General features: G+C 48.1%; 1 protein-coding gene across 10 annotated transcripts in view; it reads left to right on the forward strand.

The window, feature by feature from the left end:
• nfia (nuclear factor I/A) overlaps positions 1–18,100 on the forward strand; it is a 149,336-nt gene that overhangs the window by 30,096 nt on the left and 101,140 nt on the right. For 5 of the 10 annotated variants that reach the window (XM_063465958.1, XM_063465959.1, XM_063465963.1 and 2 more), the window contains exon 2: positions 17,140–17,668. In XM_063465958.1, the coding sequence (XP_063322028.1) occupies positions 17,140–17,668 (529 nt within the window). Of the gene's footprint in view, positions 1–10,619; positions 11,100–11,243; positions 11,323–13,096; positions 13,116–13,172; positions 13,247–17,139; positions 17,669–18,100 lie in introns of those variants that run through there. The other 5 variants (XM_063465961.1, XM_063465966.1, XM_063465967.1 and 2 more) reach the window with 5 other exon arrangements.

The raw sequence follows: 18,100 nt of genomic DNA on the forward strand, positions 1-18,100 counted from the left end.
GTGTGGGGGCCTCAGGAGGATTTTGGGCGAGCTTCGGCCACTGACAGCAGCACGTGTTGTGGGAAGATAACTGGCGGTGACGGTGCACAAAGCCGGCATCGAGCCGAGCAGAACGGCCGCAGCTCTCTGCCACCTTGGCGCTGTCGCTCCACGTTAGTCACACCGCAGGAGACGGGGGCCCGGCCTCCCGACCACCGCCGAGGGCCACAAAAGGCTGAGCGCCACTCCTGTCTGCACGCCCCCATCCCTGTCAGGAGAAAGAGTGAGACAGGGTGAGAGAACGGCCGTGGCGTTCAATTAAAAATGTATTAGAGTGGGAACCAGTGGCCTAAACCAGCCACTGAGGCGTGAAATGGGCGCGAGTCAAGACAAAGCTGAAAAAAAATTAACACAAAAAAAGTGCAAAAAGAAAAATCTATTCAAAAATCAACATTAACTGAAGGGAAAAAAAGTTCAATTTTAAAGTTTAAATAAAATCACGTCAGAGTCCTTCAGACTCTCGTATCTTACCTTTAACTTGTTCCCGTTTGGCTGTTGGACCCCTGTGATTTCCTGAGTTCCTGAGTGCCCCTGATGGGGCCCTGAACCACAGTTTAAGTCACAAACAGACCCTGTTTTCTCTCATGGCACAAAAGCAGATTTAAAAAATCAAAGATTTTGATCATCACGTCGTGCTGATTGGCTGATTGATCAGAACGCATCACATCTAACCAGCTTCTGCTTTATAATCTCATCATTTTAATTAAAACAGCGTGTGCATTGGCTCCCCCTGCACCTGTGTGTGTGTGTGTGTGTCTTTCCAGCTGTGTCTCCCGTGTTTATGTGAACAGCTGGCAGGTCTCTGTTGTTCTCACATTGTGTTTTGGGGTGTGGGAGGGGGCACGCGCATGTGTGTGTGTGTGTGTTCAGGTGAATTCCCTCCATTAGAAACACAACAAGCTGATCAGGGGCACGTCTGCTGAACGCTGATCAATATGATTACTGATCAGTTTTTGTGCATTTTTAAAAATGGAAATCAACATTTTGTAATTTCATTCTTGAACATAAACAGATGATTTAAATTAAAACTTTATTTAAAAATGTTTTGTAATTCAAGCTACAAGAAAAAAAACCTTCATCAGAGGATGAGATGAACGTCAGCACAGCGAGGGCTGCATAAATGAGACTTGAATGGCCAGGCGACTGTCACATGAATACAAATGGTGTGAACTGATGCAGTAATCCACTGGATTATTAAAATCTGTAATCTGAATCCTTTTGATCTTTTCCAAATCAAGCAGTGAAAAATGAACGACTTCTCAATAAGATTCATTTATGGCTGAAATTTTCTCTTTAAACATTTGAAAACATTTTCAAATAAAAACACAATTTCACATGTTTAAAGTTCACTTTCATATCGTCATATTTTAGACTAGTAATCTAAATCTAATGCAGTAATCTGTAATATTTATGTGCCTGGTCTGGGTTTAAACTCGCGCACGTACGGAGGACCAAATCTGCCAAAATCAAACATGTGAATGAACGGATCAGTAAAACTTCATGTGCAATAACAAGAAATCCCAATAAACTAAAAAATCAAATGTAATTTATAAAACTGATGTTTGGGCTCAAATTTGCTCCTAAAATTTATTTTCTTTCTTTTGATTTTGATTATTAATATTTACAAATCTGTATTTCTGTTGTGAGCCTGGTATCGACCAACATAAGAAGAAAAAGATATACACGTCAAAAGGTAAAAATGCAAAGGAAATATAAATCAATGTGAACGTGAAAGAGAAATCAAATATAATTGAAACAGAAACAGGAGAAAAATCTTCATCTTCACACAGAGAAAACTTCACTTCTCAAATGTAAAGATCAGGACACAGATACTCGGACGCGCTCAAAGCTGATGAAACACCGTAATGCGTGATGAGTGCGATCACATCACACGGTGTTCGTGTCTGCAGGAGCTTGGGCCCTCTCTCATTGACCCCACTTCTCTTCACGGGGAACGCCAAAACTGCTGTGCGTCTGTCTGTCAAGGTGACCCCAGCGGGAGGCCTGATTTTCTAACTGGTTTCACTGGCTGTGCTGGTTTGCAGACTGGTTTCCTGGCAGAGAGGAGACAGAAGGAGGCGCGGGGGGGTTGTTGTTGTGTTTTCATTTTTTTCGGGTGGGGGGGCAGCATATGCCCGGCCCTGCTGCCAGCCTGCCTGCGCTCCCCATCATCTCGCCTGCAGGCTTCCTTCTTCCTCTCAAAGCAGGCAGAAGATTTTTTGGGCGCCCCGTCAGGTTTGGGTCCTGCTGAAACCTGGAGTGCGTGGGCAATCTGCTGCCGAGGGAAGAGCGAGGCATTAACGTGTGTGTGTGTGTGTGCGTGTGTGTGTGGTTTAGATTTGTAAGACAGAAAGAAGAAGAGACAAAGAAGAATCTGAGGAGCTTGTCTCCTGTTGGGGTTGACCTCTGACCCCTCGCTGCTTTCCCTTCAGCGCTTCACCAGATATTTTCGTTAGCTTGTATAATGTGAAACTTTCTCCTTGACTCGATCCATAAACCGAGCCGAGGGTTTCAAACCACACACACACACACACACACACACACACACACACACACACACACACACACCCTCTCTGAGGGAGGCCGGAGGTGAGTCTAGGAGGATTTTCTCTCGTTCGTACCGAACCGCTAACTCGACTCGTCCTCCGGCCCTCGCAGCGCTTCGTCTTGTTTATGTTAACGCTCCCGTCGGGCTGGACGGAGGCACGGGTCACCTCAAAATCCTCTGAAATCTGCTGCGTCTTTCCCACAGCGGGTGAGACGGGGCATGATCAAGCATGCTCAGTACCGCGAACAAGTCTGGGTTTAAATAATCCCAACTCTGAGATCAGCTCAGAGGAAACACAAAGATGGGTGAAGACGTGCTATTTCTTATATTTTGCAAACTTTGTAGTTCAGTGTGTTACTGTTCTTGTTGTCCTGTAACCACAGGATTAATAAAATATTCTGATTCTGATAAAAGATGCTGTTCCACAGATGAGTGGTAAAGTTTAAATCCTCCTTCACATGCTCCAAAGCTGTCCAGCGGGCCGATTCTGGCCTCTGGGCCTTATGTTTGCCAGCACTGCTGTACTATGGACGTGTTTGCTGTTTCTGACATTCTTACAAGTCTAATTAACCCGACTCCTCGCTGTCCTTCATGTAGAGAAGAAGCTGGCGTTAAAACCAGATGTGCACACCTGTAATCAAGCCCGCAGCAGCGATCAGGCGCTGCTCTGGTCTCAGGGAGCGTTTGTGTGGCTGCATTTGTTTCTCAAGTCGTCAAGTGTGTATTTGTTCAGTCGTGATCAAGTTTCACTGTTTCACATTTTCCTCCATCAGCTGGGTTTCTGCCTGTGTGTGTGTGTGTGTGTGTGTGTGTGAGTCTGTGTGTGTGAGCTGATTGAAGCTGAAACCAGCAGAAACTGTTTGTGTGGGGATGCTGGCGAACGGCTCCATTTGTGTCTGTGTGTAAACTCAGAATAGTCGGGGTGGTGCTGCTCTAAATAATACTGCGCAATGGCATATGTGTCTAACACGTGCTACATACACACACGCACACACACACACACACACGGGCTCATCAATGAAAGTCGGTCAGAGGGTGGGGGGGTTCCGGCCTCTCCCCATGCTCTGCCAGGCCATCTGTTCCTCCTGCCTGCCTCTCACCACACAACTGCCTTCCTGTTTCATCCTCCACACAAACACACAAGCTCACACACACATACACACGCATGCACAGACACACACAGTATAGTATTTAGTAGAAAAAGGAGTTAAGTGTGTGTGAGGTGAGGTTGTCATCATAGCGATGATATTCTGACGTTCATGGAACATTTTATGGTTTGTTTTCAAACTGTAAACAGAGCCCCACCCACACCGCCAAGGTCAGCGTCAAATGGGCGCTTCATTTTCCAGTAGCCATAAACACCTTCGGTGAGCAGACAGAGCAGCTGCAGTAACACTCTCCGCTGATCCCGGTCCGATCTTGCTCTCCCCTGATCCTGATCCAATCTCCCGGTCCGATCTCGCGGTTCGTTCTCGCTCTCACTCTCATTCACGTTCACTGTTATTTGAGACATGCATGTTTCAGATGCCCCTTTTGCGCCTCTTGCAGACGTGAAACTACGAATCTGCGGTCAGGCCCTCCCTGCGGTAGAAGTACGAGAGGACTAATAATAATGTATACTTTATTGATCCCCGTAGGGAAATTCCTCTCTGCATTTAACCCATTCACTCAGTGAAGCAGTGGGCAGCCACTGGGCGCCCGGGGAGCAGTGTGTAGGGACGGTACCTTGCTCAGGGGTACCTCAGGGTAGCCGTTCAGTGGATTCGAACCACTGACTGAAGGAGGGTTTGGATTTTTCTGACCTTGTGATTTAAACTCTCAGATTGCGATTACTGAGGTCGTCAGAGAGCAGTGTGATGCAGCTGACGGACCCCCGTGTTAACATCTCGGTCTGTACCTGCCACCTCCGTGGAGGCCGCCGGGGGCCCAAAAGGTGAACAACACGGGTCCTGCGTGAAAATGTACCGGAACATAAAAAACGCCTTTCTGCTTAATCCTGAGCCCTCATTCAGCCAATCACACCCAGAGCTTTATCCACACCTGAGCGGCTCTGCCCGACATTCACACTCGCGCAGGTGTGTTGAGGCTAGCTCAGGGTCCGCTATCTTCTCCCAGGAGGAGCCGGGGATCAATCCAGGTCTACCTGAGCCTCCAGGGCTCCATGGATGGGGTGGCAGTTAAAGGTGGAGATCAAAGCTGGCTGCAGAGATGTAGAATGTCAGCGCCTCGTTTATCCTACTATTGGACCCTCAGCAGCTGCTGCTGTTAACCCTCTCAAGGCAGGCGTTGCAGATTTGCAACAGTTAAAACACTAACAACCTGATTACCCCACATACATATTTTATGAGTTCTTTTACTCAGAAGTACCACTGCAGGACTTGGTTGTGCATTAGCAACTAAAACTTAATTTGAGCCTGAGAGGGTTAAACTCTAACAACAGAGCTTCTGCTGCAAATGCCACATCAGGCCCAGATGTGTGTGCTGATGTGACTTTCGTTGACGGCGGTGATGCTCCTGCTCGCCGTCTGAACGCCGGTTCTCTCTGACTCGTGTCATGGATCCAAAGAAATAAGGGAGAACCGAGGCTGTGATGCAGCTCTGCTCAGCAGCTGCTGCAGATGTTCTCAGAGGGCCTCCACTCTTCTTCCTGTCCTAAACAATCTAACCTCTCTTCTTCTGTTCTCCAGCTTTGATCTACACCTCCTCGCTGTAACGCTCCTCCTCATCTATGGCCTCCTCGCTCTCATATTTTTATCATCACTCATTTCTGAGGTTTTGGGACTAAAATCAGGCGTTTTGGGGGTTTGAGATGTAAAAATTGATTACTGATCAGCTGATCGGCAGAGATGATGACTGATGATCAGCTGCTTCAACGTCTCAGATCCACAAAGAAAACAAATGAGAAGCGTCCCTCCTCCTCCTCGTCTTGCTTTTCTGACCTTATTCTTCCTCCCCATCGCTCCGTGCTTCCTCTCCCCTTCTGTCCTTCTCCCCCTCCTCCCTTGTTTTCCTCCCTCTCTCTCTGGTTGTGCGAGCTTGGCTGCGGCTTGGTTTCAGGCCTGGTTCTGTTGGCTGGTCTCCAGCCTGGCAGCAGCTCAGTGGGAGCAGGTGGAGGAGCCCCCGTCCCCCCATCACACACACACAGGCACACACATGCACACATACTCACTCACAGACACACACACACGCATGCACACAAACACTCACACACACACACACACACAGAGAAACACACACTTTGTATTTTTTAGCCCAAACTGCCGCCGACATCAGCCCGTCTCCATGGTGACGTCCATGTCGAGTTTTTGGATTTCTGCTCACGTCTGATTGGCTGGTTGGTGGCGTCCCCCCATCATCTTCTGACCCGTTCCAGTCTTGCGTTGCACTGCAGAAACAAACAGACAAAAAACTGAATCTTTATTTAAACAGCGCTCCGTTAAAGATGAAGGAGCCGATCAGCTGATTGGCCGCTCTCTGAGGGGTGGAAATGTAATTGGAGTCTCGGCCCTGGTTACACGGGTTATAATCTGTTACCACGACAACCACCCAGCACTTCACAACGCTGTGCTGACGTTCAGGGGAGCGTCCTGTCGTCACAAACATCCCTGTGACATCAAATTCTCCGAGCGCTGCAGGCCTATCGTTCTGTGGTCATTTGACCTTTAACCTTCCAGGAATGTTCCCTGAGGGACATTTCTATCATTTCAAACGTTTTCTTGAAAATGCCGTCCGAAATCGTGGAAGTCGCTGACGGAACGTTCCAGCTCGGTTCCTTCTGTTGTTCTGTTAGGACAGAAGTAGTTCCACAACTTTTTACTGAAATGGCAGCTCGATGGCGTCCAAATACATGTCACTGCAGGAAATCACCACTGATTGGCAGAAGCAGGTGGGGTCAGATTGCAAACACAGACTGCTTCATGCACCCTCCCAAAAGACTTCAAATGAATATTTTTACTACTGGTGTTGTGGAAATTTATTTCAGGTTTTGAAGTTTTACTGTTTTATTTTTGTCTCTAATGTTTTTACTTGTTATTTACTAAAATGAACGAATCAAAATCAGATTTTCAGCTTTTGTTGAATCAGAGAATTTATCAAAGTTTCTCCCTTAGATCCTGTAAAATGAACACACACACACACACACACACACACACACACACACACACATTCACATACATACACACAAAAACACACACTCTCACACATACATGTCTGGTTTGCTATCCTTGTGGGGACATCCCATTGACATAATGTTTTCCCTAGCTGCTTACCCTAACCATCAAAAATGAATGCCTAACACAAACCCTTACCCTAAACCTAACCATAACCCAATAGGTAACCCTGACACTAAAACCACATTTTGAGTGTGAAAAATGCCTTCAACCCTGTGGGGACCTGGATTTTGGTCTCCACAAGGGCTGTTGGTCCCCACCAGTATAGCAAATTTCAGATTTTGGTCCCTACCAAGATAGTAAGAATTCATACACACACAAACAAACACACACAGACACACACACATAGGCTACAGGCTGCTGTAGTGTCAGTGAGTCTCCTCTAGATGGCGCCTCAGGCTGCTTTTCTGCCTCTGCTGCCTGATGAGGCAGAGAAATATGAGCACTGTGACACTCAGCAGGCGTTCACCTGCACCTTAAACACCCAATCATCACTTCATCACATGTGGTCACTTAAAGCTCCGCCCTCTTCTGCTTCTGATTGTCTGACAGGTGATTACACCTGTGCTGTCTGAGCTGCTCTTTGGAAGGTTTAAAAAAACTTGTCCTCTCTTTTAAATAATAATTAAAAAGCTATGACAAATTAGAAAGGCAGAAAGCACCGTCTTCCTCCCGTAGTTTAGTCACCTGTTGTCCCTTCAGGTGAGGGCATACCTGATTTGCCCAGGTGTTTTCAGGTGAGTGACGTGCTCTTTATGAATGCTGTGTGCGCTCCATGGTGGCAGCTTTGTGCTGCAGAATCAGCGCTCTGTGCAGGAAAGGACTGAGAAAGTGGAACATTTGAGTCTTTGATTGGTTCATGGTGATGCTTTTCTCTCCTTCGGTGAAAGTGGATCTGCTCTTCGCTGCGGTCGCCTTCGTGGTCGCAATCAGAAGTGATTCTACATGTGATTCTCTGGCTCCGAGGTGCTGGCTGGTGGAACAGGACTGATGCTTCTCAGGATGCATCAGTCCTGAGTCAGACTGAGAGAGCAGGAACCGTGAGGCGAACTCAGGCTTTGAATAATGTCCTGAGGAACAAATAAAAGTTCTGAGCATCTGTGATTGGTCCATCTGATCATCTGCCTGTAGTTCAGGATGTGAGGCCTGACGGATGAGTTCTTGTTGACATGAGGTGAGGCTCGGAGCGAGGGAACGTGAACGCTTGTTAAACCTGAAGCTGGAGCTCAGATCATGGCGCATCTGCTGGAAACGATGAAACGGGAGCAGGATGTCCTGCTGTGAATTCCACATTAAGATTATTGGTCATATCAAAAAGCTGGTTTAATTGCTCTAATCTAATTACTGTCTCTGTGTGCCGACCTTCATTCAGAGCCGTTGTTTGGCCGCCCGATAACGAGCAGCCTCAGACGTGTTTGAGCCAAAGTAAATGTGCAGATTGTCTTGTTAAATCACGGCGCCGCTCCTTCTATTAACATAAAAGCTTCTGTTCATTAACCTCGGACGACTCACCGCTCGGGTCCAGCCCGCGGGAGCACGCAGCTGCTTCACTAGGCAGACGTCACGGCTTCCTCCACATCCTCTGAGACCATCGATTACATGAGCCTGCAGAAGGAAGTGACGTCAGCACATCTCCCACCTGCTTCACCAGCCACCAGCACCGAGCTGGAAACATCTTGGGATCACAAAACACTTCCATATATACAGTGATCCTGACTTCACGAGTGTTCCTCACAACAAACAAACAAATAAAAACAGCCCGACGAAGGAGCCGCTGAAGTGTCTCAGTTAGTCAGACCAACACCTTTCTGTCCTAATTATTGATTTATAATAGTTTTTGTGGTCATACCTGACTCACCTTTGTAATGGTGCGTACGGCGTGTAATCTGTAATCTGAGTAATCCAAACCTGCTTTTATCCTTCGTGGACTCTGACGATCAGATCAGAATGATTGATTATTGATTGATTACAGCTGTGATGTTTCATCTGAGACAGACTTGTCGTGATGTAGCGTCCTCTGATTGGATGATAAAAGAACCGTGCGTGTGTCTGAGTTCAAAGAAGATAACCTGAGTGAATTTCTGCTGCTGATGATGTTGATGACGATGATTATGAGGTGTGATCTGATTGGTTCGTTCTTGTGTTGTTGTGTTTAACTCTGGTGAAACAGAAGGTCCTGTTGTGGCTCCACCCACTGATGTTCCTGCAGGTTGGTCACCTGAGGGGCTGTGTGGGGACAGGTGGAGGCTGGTGCTGATTGGACTGCTGTATGGGTTTATGGTGGGTCTGTGCGTCTTCGTGGTGATTCAGCGTCGGTTTGATGGTACTGTCGGGACCATCGGAGCGTCTGCAGCTTTATGGAGGCTTTATTGAATCTTGTAGATGCTCCTGCAGGATCTCCACAGACTAATATCCCCGTAAAGCCGTTTACAGACTCTCTGAGTGCCTCGGGTGACTCCGGCCGCCTTCCTTCAGACCTGTGAACTTCCTGCAGGTGTGAGGCTTTAGCATCATAAACAGCTTTTCAGATATTTTATCAGACAGCAGGTCCTCAGATCACCCCAGACGCTCCTCACAGTAAACGGCAGGATCTGACCTTTAACCTTTCAAAGCGGTTCTGTGTGTCATCATCCTTCTTGCTGTTCAGGTGGAACAGGTAGAGCCTGCAGCGCACTGAGGCAGCTGATTCCAGGCACGGAGCCGCAAACGGACGAGCTTTCAGGAATCAGTTGTTTCTGATGGTTGCTGATCCAGAGTCAGTGTGAAGCAGAGGATGGTGGAAGTGGTGGTGGTGCCGGGTGTGTGATGGATCTCAGAGCAGCGTGATGCTGAAAATGAAGATGCACACATGTGAACAATGAGACACCTGTGGTGAAGAGGGCGGGTCCATACTCGTCCATTTGTCTGTTTTCCTCATTTCTACTGCGGGAAACAAAAACTGAACATCTGTGCGAGCAAAACACAAAAATATCTAAAAACAAGTCAAACACGGAATAAAAAAAAAAGATGAAGGTCAACAGCTGTTTACACTCAACTCAGGAAACAGGTCGGAGGTCACAGAGCTTTACATAAAGAACAGCTGATTGGCAACATATCTGATCACACACACATTATATAAGTGTGTGTGTGCTGCAGTGTGTGTGTGTTATGTAAAGTAGAGCTGAGCTCATTTCTCCTCATAATAATAGTAATAATAATAATATTAATTTGAGGAGGGCTTTGGAGGCTCCTGCTGTCTGGAGGAGAAAAACACTTTCAGCGGTTTGTTTTTATTTTAGTTTTATTGTTTTTATTTGTATTTATTTGTGTCTATTTGCGTGTAGTTGTATTTATTTGTGTTTATTTGTATTATTTCTGTGTAATTGTGCGTACTGTTTGTGTGTATTTGTGTGTTTGTATCATTTCTATTTATTTGTGTGTTTGCATATTATTTGTATTTAGTTGTGTGTATTTGTATTCATTTATGTGCATTTGTGTTTATTTGTATAATTTCTGTGTACTTGTGTCTTTGTGTTTATTATTTGTGTGTGTTCGTATTTATTTGTGCGTTTGTGTATTATTTGTGTTTATTTTTATTATTTCTGTGTATTTCTTTGTGTGTCTTCGTGTGTATTTCTGTGTACTTTTGTGTCTTTGTGTGCATTATTCGTGTGTGTTGTGTGTGTTTTGCCCGGGGCCCCTGAGTGCCGTGCCCCTGCCCCCTGTGCGGGCAGACCCCGGGGCAGAATCAGGGAGCAGAACTGCGCAGCTGCAGCTCGGAGTTCCGACCCAAACTGCCCCCGCCCCCCCGCCCGCGCTGTTTCCGCCGGTCACGTGAGCCTCCAAGTTTTCAGCCCGTCCCGGTGATACCGATCAGTGAGTCCGTGGTCGGGTTCACGCGAGGAGCATCCAGCAGCTCAGCCGCGCGCGCACGCACGCACGCAGCGGAGGCTCGAGGAGCGGGTGTGAGCGCGCGGACGCCGCAGTCCGGAGGTCCCGGAGCTCAGGCCGGAGCGGGCGCGCTCTCTCCGCGTGCCCGCCGCACCGAGCAGCCTCAGCGCCGCACGCCGGCCACAGCGCACCGCAGGGCGGACGGACATGCTGCCGGGGGCCGCCTCGCGCCGCGGCCGCGCGGAGCTGTGAGCGCGCTCTCGGCGCCGTTACCGGGGATGGTGTCGGGCTGCGGAGCGGAGACGGCGGGGTCAAAGTTCGGCGGCTGCTCCTCGCGCGCGCACGCACGCACACACGCGGGGCCGGAGTTCCAGTAAGAGCCCCGCGCACGCGCAGCCGCTCTCATAAACGCAGCGCAGCTCGCGGGCGGCGGACGGAGGACGGACATGTACTCTCCGCTGTGCCTCACGCAGGTCAGTCACACTTTCTGCACTTTTCACGCACTTTGTCCGTGGCCGTGCGCGCGGCTGTGCGCGCGGCACACGCCGCTTGGAGCTCCGGCGGCTCTGCCCGCGGCTCCGTGCCCGGGCTGAGCGCGCTGAGTCCCGCCGCCGATCTGCGCGGGGCTCTGCGGGGCTCTGCGGGGCTGTATGCCGCCAGCCGCTCGCTCTTGCGGGGTTGCGTTCAGGGTCAGAGGTGAGAGTAGAATTATCTGGACGTGTTTCAGGCTCCAAACAGTAGCTCTTGTGTATGAGGCGCAGAGAAAACGCAGGTTTAGTTCTAGATGATGAGTTTCATCAGAGGATTTATTGATCGTGGCTGTGAATGAACGTGAGGCGTGCTCGTGTTTGCCCTGTCTCCTTCGTTCTCGGACTCTGGTTTTATTTGTGGGTGAATCTGCAGCAGCTTTACATGTAATCTGATTACCGGGCAGTAAAACCAATAAACAGCAGACTGTCGGTTTTTACAAATCCTGCTCAGAGGAAAATGTTTCAGTGTGAACGTGTGTGTGATTCATTTCAGTATTCAGCTTTTTATTTTTGTTTCAGGGAAATATTCTGACAACTGTGTGTGTCTGTGTGTGTGAGAGGGAGAGAAAGAGAAATGGGGGAAAATCAAAATTTAAATGTGAAAATTAATTATTATTAAAGTTTTGTCTGTGTTCAGTCTGAATCTGAAATTTCATAATTCTTTGGGATAAATTTGTTCGGAGGTGATGTAAATGGCTTGTTTTTGCCCACCGACCACGGGAGGGCGCTTCACACGAAATGTTTTGGTCATTTACGGTGTGATTAAATTTGTATATTTCTCCTCGGTGGTTCGAACTAACGTTTAAACTTCTTTTAAAGAAAAACAGCTCAGATCTGTGCATAGTTCCACATCGATTATTTAAAAAGAATAAAAACAAAAAAGCAGCGGATTTTTTGATCGTTTTTAAAATATAAAAATTAAAATATTTTTATGTGTTTATCAGTAAAGTCAGAGTTAAAGGGTCCGATCAGCTGGACTTTCCCAAACCTGCATCAAGAGGATCCAACACCATCAGATCCCCAAAACATAAAGCAGGAATGTGTATGCGTGTATGTGTGTGGCTGGTTTAATAGGAACGTGCTGTCTTTGAGTTGGTATGAGGGGGATCGAACCCTCTGATTGGTGAGAACCTTCCTGTCGGTCCCCGGGCGCTCGCAGTGGAGCGTCGGCAGCTCCGCCGGGCCTCAGACGACAGGCCGATAATTCCCTCAGTGTGGCAGTGGGGGGGATTAGGGTTATTGCGCCTCTAAATGACTATGATTCAGAGGGTTGTTGTTACTCGGTGCCCATTACATCTGTCACCGAGGTGCAGGGGGGGACGCGAGCCTCGGCCCGTGCTCGCTCTCCCCTTGCAGGGAAAAAAGGCCGAGAGAGAGACGAAGAAAGAAGCCCACTTCGGCTGGGCGGCCTTTCATTCAGCGCTGAGCTGCAGCGCAGCTGGCCGCTTCAGCACAAATTAGCTCAAACCAAAAAAGTCAAATTACAAGGAGAAAGCTTCAGGAGGCGGGAACGGCACCCAGATTACCTCCAACCCGGGAATTTCATGTTTCAAGGAGGCTGAAAAATTCCCTGCAGCTCAAACAAATCGATCAGCGTGTCGTTTGATTTTTAATGAGTCTGATTTATAACACGCTCACTAACAAAGTGCAGAGATTTAACTCTCAGCACTAGTTTCACTTATTCAAATCCATCCAAACATGGACATGAGGCTGTGGGGAGCGCCGATGCCTGGCTTCAGCCTGCCGGTGATTTTCCCGACACGCTGAACGTCTGAATTATCTTTGTTTTGTGGCTTAAAATATTTGCAGCAGAGAGACTGAAGTAAACCTCTAAAAACCCCAGAAACACAGCGGGAGGAGTTCTGCGAGGAGTGCCGCAGGATTATTCAGTCTGAGGACTGCAAACATTCCTGAGAACAGGAGGGATTATGCCGGCCTGTTTTCAGGCTCAATCTGAGAGTGAGTGACTTGTTAAGTGGGATTTTGTTTGCAGCGGGCGGAGTGTGAAGAGGCAGTGGAGGAAGCGGCGGTGGAGCCGGTGTGAGCGGCTCAGGAAGCTGAAACGTTGCACTGGGCTGTGAGGAATGTTGGTATGTGGCTCCGGCGAACATCCAGAGCCAGCGAGCTGCAGATCCACTGTGGAATTTGTGTGTGTGTGTGTGTGTGTGAGAGAGAGAGAGCACATCGCCCGTCCAGCAGCCGCTCTGCGTCCTAATAAGCGCCCGAGGTCGCTCGCAGACAAAAGGCCGTCCTGCGGTGAAAGCCGGGCTCGGAGAGCGGCTGCAGGTCGGCCGCGGAGCTGCTGGAGGCACTTTGGAGACGAAGCCGCTCGCCTGGATCGTCTCCAACCAGAAACAATGTGCTGTATTCACAGCCTCTGACAAGGGAGGGCGAGCAGTGTTGTATGAAAAAAAAGGCGTGCAGCTGGCGCTCTGATGCACAGCCTGGAGATACAGTTTCCTCTTTGGAGGCAGCGCTCCGAGCTCCAGGTTTAACACAGCTCTGACTCCCAGCTGGAAAACTTTGGTTTCTATACATTTAACCCCGAACCTGCAGCCCAACCCCAACTCTTCTTTTAAGAAACCAAACAGTTTGAGTGTTAATGTTGAGCACCCAGTGTGCACCGATCCTACAAACATATTAATCCCCCGCTGAAACTAGGGCCCAAAAATCCAGATATCCATCCTGCTTATTGGAAAAAATCCCACAAAATGTGTTTGTGTTTGCAAAGGGAATCAATGAGTTTCGAGCTGCAGACAGGAAGCCGACGTTGGTTCAGTGTGACGGTTTCCTGTAGGATAAAAGAGTCGTTGTATTTATTGTGATTTAAACTGAGATGATGCGCGGAGGGGGGGGTCACAATTCCACTCTTCCCACTTTTTCCTTTCTAAGCACTCTGCTCTGAACGAGTGCAGATATATTGGAAACTTTCAGTTTTAAAATGAATGTAATTAACAGTTTCCTGCATGCTGCGCTGAAACACACAGTCTCTGGGTCTCGAGGAGAATCGGGTCAGACCCCAGGACATCCTGGTTCACTCCGACATGTGTGTGCCCTCTGAAATCAGCTGTGACGGCTGCTTGTAAACATGCAGTGCTACAGGAGCTTGTCACTGAGGCAGGAGAGAGTCAAAGAGCTGCTACAGGTGGACTCTTGGATCAGACTCGGTTCAGGACAATGATGATAATAATGTGCTGCAGCTTTCAGGGACTCCACAGCTCGAGCTCCTGTGAAGCAGCTCGCCTCTGAAGAAAGAAAGTGGGTTTGTGGGGCTCGCGCACAACTGTGAGCCGGCGTCCACATGCCACCCGGTCGGAGGCATTCACACGTATCAAGATCTGTGTGAGCCTCTTTGATCTATGAATAGAGCTTTTTTTCTTTTTCAGTACGTGGCTGAGGAGGAGGAGGAGGTGCTCTGGGCCTCCGAGGGGTTTGGTCCGAATCAAAAATGTTCCATGAAGATGTTTTCTGTCCGTCTGCTTCCCCGGGATGATATTTTCCTCCTTCCATGCTGTTGCTGCTGTTTTCCTTCATAGCCGTCTGTGTTTACAGGGAAACAAAGTGAAATCACAGGTTTTCTCTGAGCGGCACCACAGATGAGAGTCCAAATGCCGAGAAGCAGCACAGCAGTAGTTAGTTTTTCATCTGTGCTCTTGGACACTTTGATTTCACCTGTTTAATCAGCTCACATCTGAACCTGCCACCCTGCCTCTGACCAGCCCCCTCACACACCTTTATACTCTGTAAATAACAGACAATAATAAAAATCAGCTGATGTGTTGTAAATAAAGTAAGTCTTTCAGCCTGTGGAGTTTAATCACACGCTGCTCTTAAATCAGCTCGATGCTAATAAAAAACAGTAAAAAACGAATAAATTAGAAACTGCAGTAAAACCTGTTTTCTGGGATAACATCTAAATGTCACGGCCTTAACTTCCTATTGACTCCTGATTGGTTCCCGGCCATCGAGGGTGAAATGTGCTTGTTAAAAACTGAAAGTTTGGTGCATGTGTTTTTGTTTTTTGGTTCAGTATGTGACCGTAGTCGTTTCATCGCCACATGTCAAACAGCCACACGTCAAACAGCCACACGTCCTGTACTCGGATTACTTTTACCTGACGGTGATTTTCTTAAATCTAAAAACGGCGTCTGTTTATTCCTGGGCTCATTATCGCCGTTAGTACAAAGACTCTGGGTTTGAATCCACTGCTCGTCTGAGGACGAAGCCACGCACTCACCTCGTTCACGGCACATTTGCACTTTTTACTCGAATTTGTTTTAGTCCAGAAGGAAAAGTTTTTGCTAGGATTCATGAACCAATCACAGCCCTGAACTGGCTGCTGCTGGCCTGGTGGATGGTTGCTTGTGTTTGAGGAGGTTGAGTGAGAAAATGTTGGACTATTTGTGACTGTGAGGCAGGATACTGTCGTTACTGAAGCTCTGAGATTTTACAGCAGGTAAAATTTGAAACAATGAAACGAACAGATCTGAGAAAGCTGCGTCTAAAAATGATCTTTCATAAAATTCAACTGTTAAAAATCAAGAGCTGGAGCAGCTCACCTCACTGAGATCAAAGTGCGGACCACATGTGGCCACATCTGCAGCCTGGGTTAGTCCTAGCTGGGCCCGCTGTGCGTCAGAGGTCTAAGAGTTTTGGAGGCTTTCTCATCTTTATTGTGTTGGCAGACTGGAGGAGGAGGTGTGGGCTCCGTGTGCTTCGTGCAGCTTTGCTCCCTGAAACCTGAGGCGGCCAAGCTGAGCCTCCTCCTCCTCCTCTCATGTTTGCGCGCTGTGGTTTGCAGCACCTTAGTCGGCCTGCAGAAAGCCGGCACAGAGCAGGTGTAACCCGCCCCATATTGGGTCTAATCCACGACGTGCTGTCTAACCATATAACCACCTTGTTAACTGCACCACGTTCACCAGCCAAAAGCCACATAATGCACCTTTAATGCAGCTGTAATCCCCCTCGCGGTGCACTCGGAGCGCGTGCAGGAACGCTGCCCTGCGCTGGGCTTCCCGCTGCTTGCTCGGCGGTGTGTTTTTTTTCATGTCACAGAGTCGAGTACAGGTTTGAATTTAAAGCTGCAGTCTGAACTCTGCTTTTATATTTTCTACTTTTCTTCTGATTTTCCTTTTCAAATTTTTATTCCCTCCTCCATAATTTCCTCTTTATTTTCCTTCCACTTTTACTTCTTACAGTATTTCCTTGTTTTCTTGTTTCTTTTCTTATTCCCGTCCATCATTCCCGATTTGCAAATTAAAATTTGGAGAAATATTCTATTATTTTTTCTGTGGAGCAGATACTTGATTATGTTTCAAATACGAACATTTACATCTGAAAAGTTATATTTTTAAAACGCATAATTAAGCAGTTTTTAACAGCTCCTCAGCCTCACTACATTCCTCCCTGTAGACTGTTTGACTGCAGGTCGTTAAAGCCAAATTTTGTGAAAAATGTCCTAGAACGATGCACAAAGAGACATTCAGAGAATTTTGTTAAATTGATCTCCAGTCCTGCTTTATAAAATCATTTTTCTAAATTCACATCAGCTGAAGGGAACTCGTTGTTAACCTCTCTGGTCGATGCGAGTACGTTTATGTGAAGCTCTCTACTGCAGTATTTGTGATGACAGCAAAAGGAAGGAGTCGACAGACAGACAGCGGAGGCTCAGGGTGGAGGTCGGGGAGGATGGATGGGTCGATGTCAGTGCAAAAGGCTGTTTCCTCCTTTAACCAGCAGACACTTGCATGTTTCTTATTATCCTTCGCAGTATTATGAAGCCGAGACAGACACTTTGTTTTTGGAGGTCTGAGTTTTAACAATCACCCAAACACAACACGAAAAGCTTCACTTAAAGCTGCGTCTGTAACATGCTCATTAGCCGGTGCTTCAGTCGTCATGTTTCTTATAATGTTTAAATGCTGTATGTGGCCACGTGACATGTCACCTGCCGCTCATCATGTCTCCCGTCTCTGTCCCGCAGGATGAATTCCATCCTTTTATTGAAGCCCTGCTGCCCCACGTCCGGGCCTTCGCATACACATGGTTCAACCTTCAGGCCCGTAAGAGGAAGTACTTCAAGAAGCACGAGAAGCGCATGTCCAAGGAGGAGGAGCGCGCCGTGAAGGACGAGCTGCTCAGTGAGAAGCCCGAAGTCAAACAGAAGTGGGCGTCTCGCCTCCTGGCCAAGTTGCGCAAGGACATCCGGCCCGAGTTCAGGGAGGACTTTGTGCTGACGGTGACGGGGAAGAAGGCGCCGTGCTGCGTGCTGTCCAACCCCGACCAGAAGGGCAAGATGAGGAGGATCGACTGCCTGCGCCAGGCGGACAAAGTGTGGCGGCTGGACCTGGTCATGGTGATTTTATTCAAAGGGATTCCCCTCGAAAGTACTGACGGGGAGAGGCTGGTAAAGTCTCCTCAGTGTTCGAACCCCAGCCTGTGCGTGCAGCCGCATCACATTGGAGTTTCAGTCAAGGAGCTGGATCTCTACCTGGCCTACTTCGTGCATGCAGGTAAGCCCTGCCTCTCCTGCTGCTGGTGTGTGTGTGTGTGTGTTTGTGAGAGAGAGATGCTGCGAGAAAATGGCGGTCCTGCTGGTGGATCATCAGAGCACTTCAGGTGCTGGATGCTGGTTTCTCTGAGTTTGCTGTGGACATGTTTGGTATTTCTGTGGCAGCATCAGTTTGGCTAATGAAGAAAGAACGTGTCTGTCATGTAAGTTAAACTGCATTTAGCTGCGACACCTTGCAGTTTCACTGCAGTGGTCTTCCTTTAGTGGAAGACAGAAATGATCTCTGTGAAATGACATTTACATGGTTTTATTGTGGGAAAAACTTGGACAGATGACACACTTTGCAGGGAGCTAGCTTGTCCTCGAGTCCCTTCGCATGGATCCACATGGGACGGCGGGTTTCCTGTCTGCACTCGGAACGTTAATGCTGTGC

Source organism: Pelmatolapia mariae, linkage group LG23, assembly GCF_036321145.2.
Source record: "Pelmatolapia mariae isolate MD_Pm_ZW linkage group LG23, Pm_UMD_F_2, whole genome shotgun sequence".
Classification (NCBI taxonomy): domain Eukaryota; kingdom Metazoa; phylum Chordata; class Actinopteri; order Cichliformes; family Cichlidae; genus Pelmatolapia; species Pelmatolapia mariae.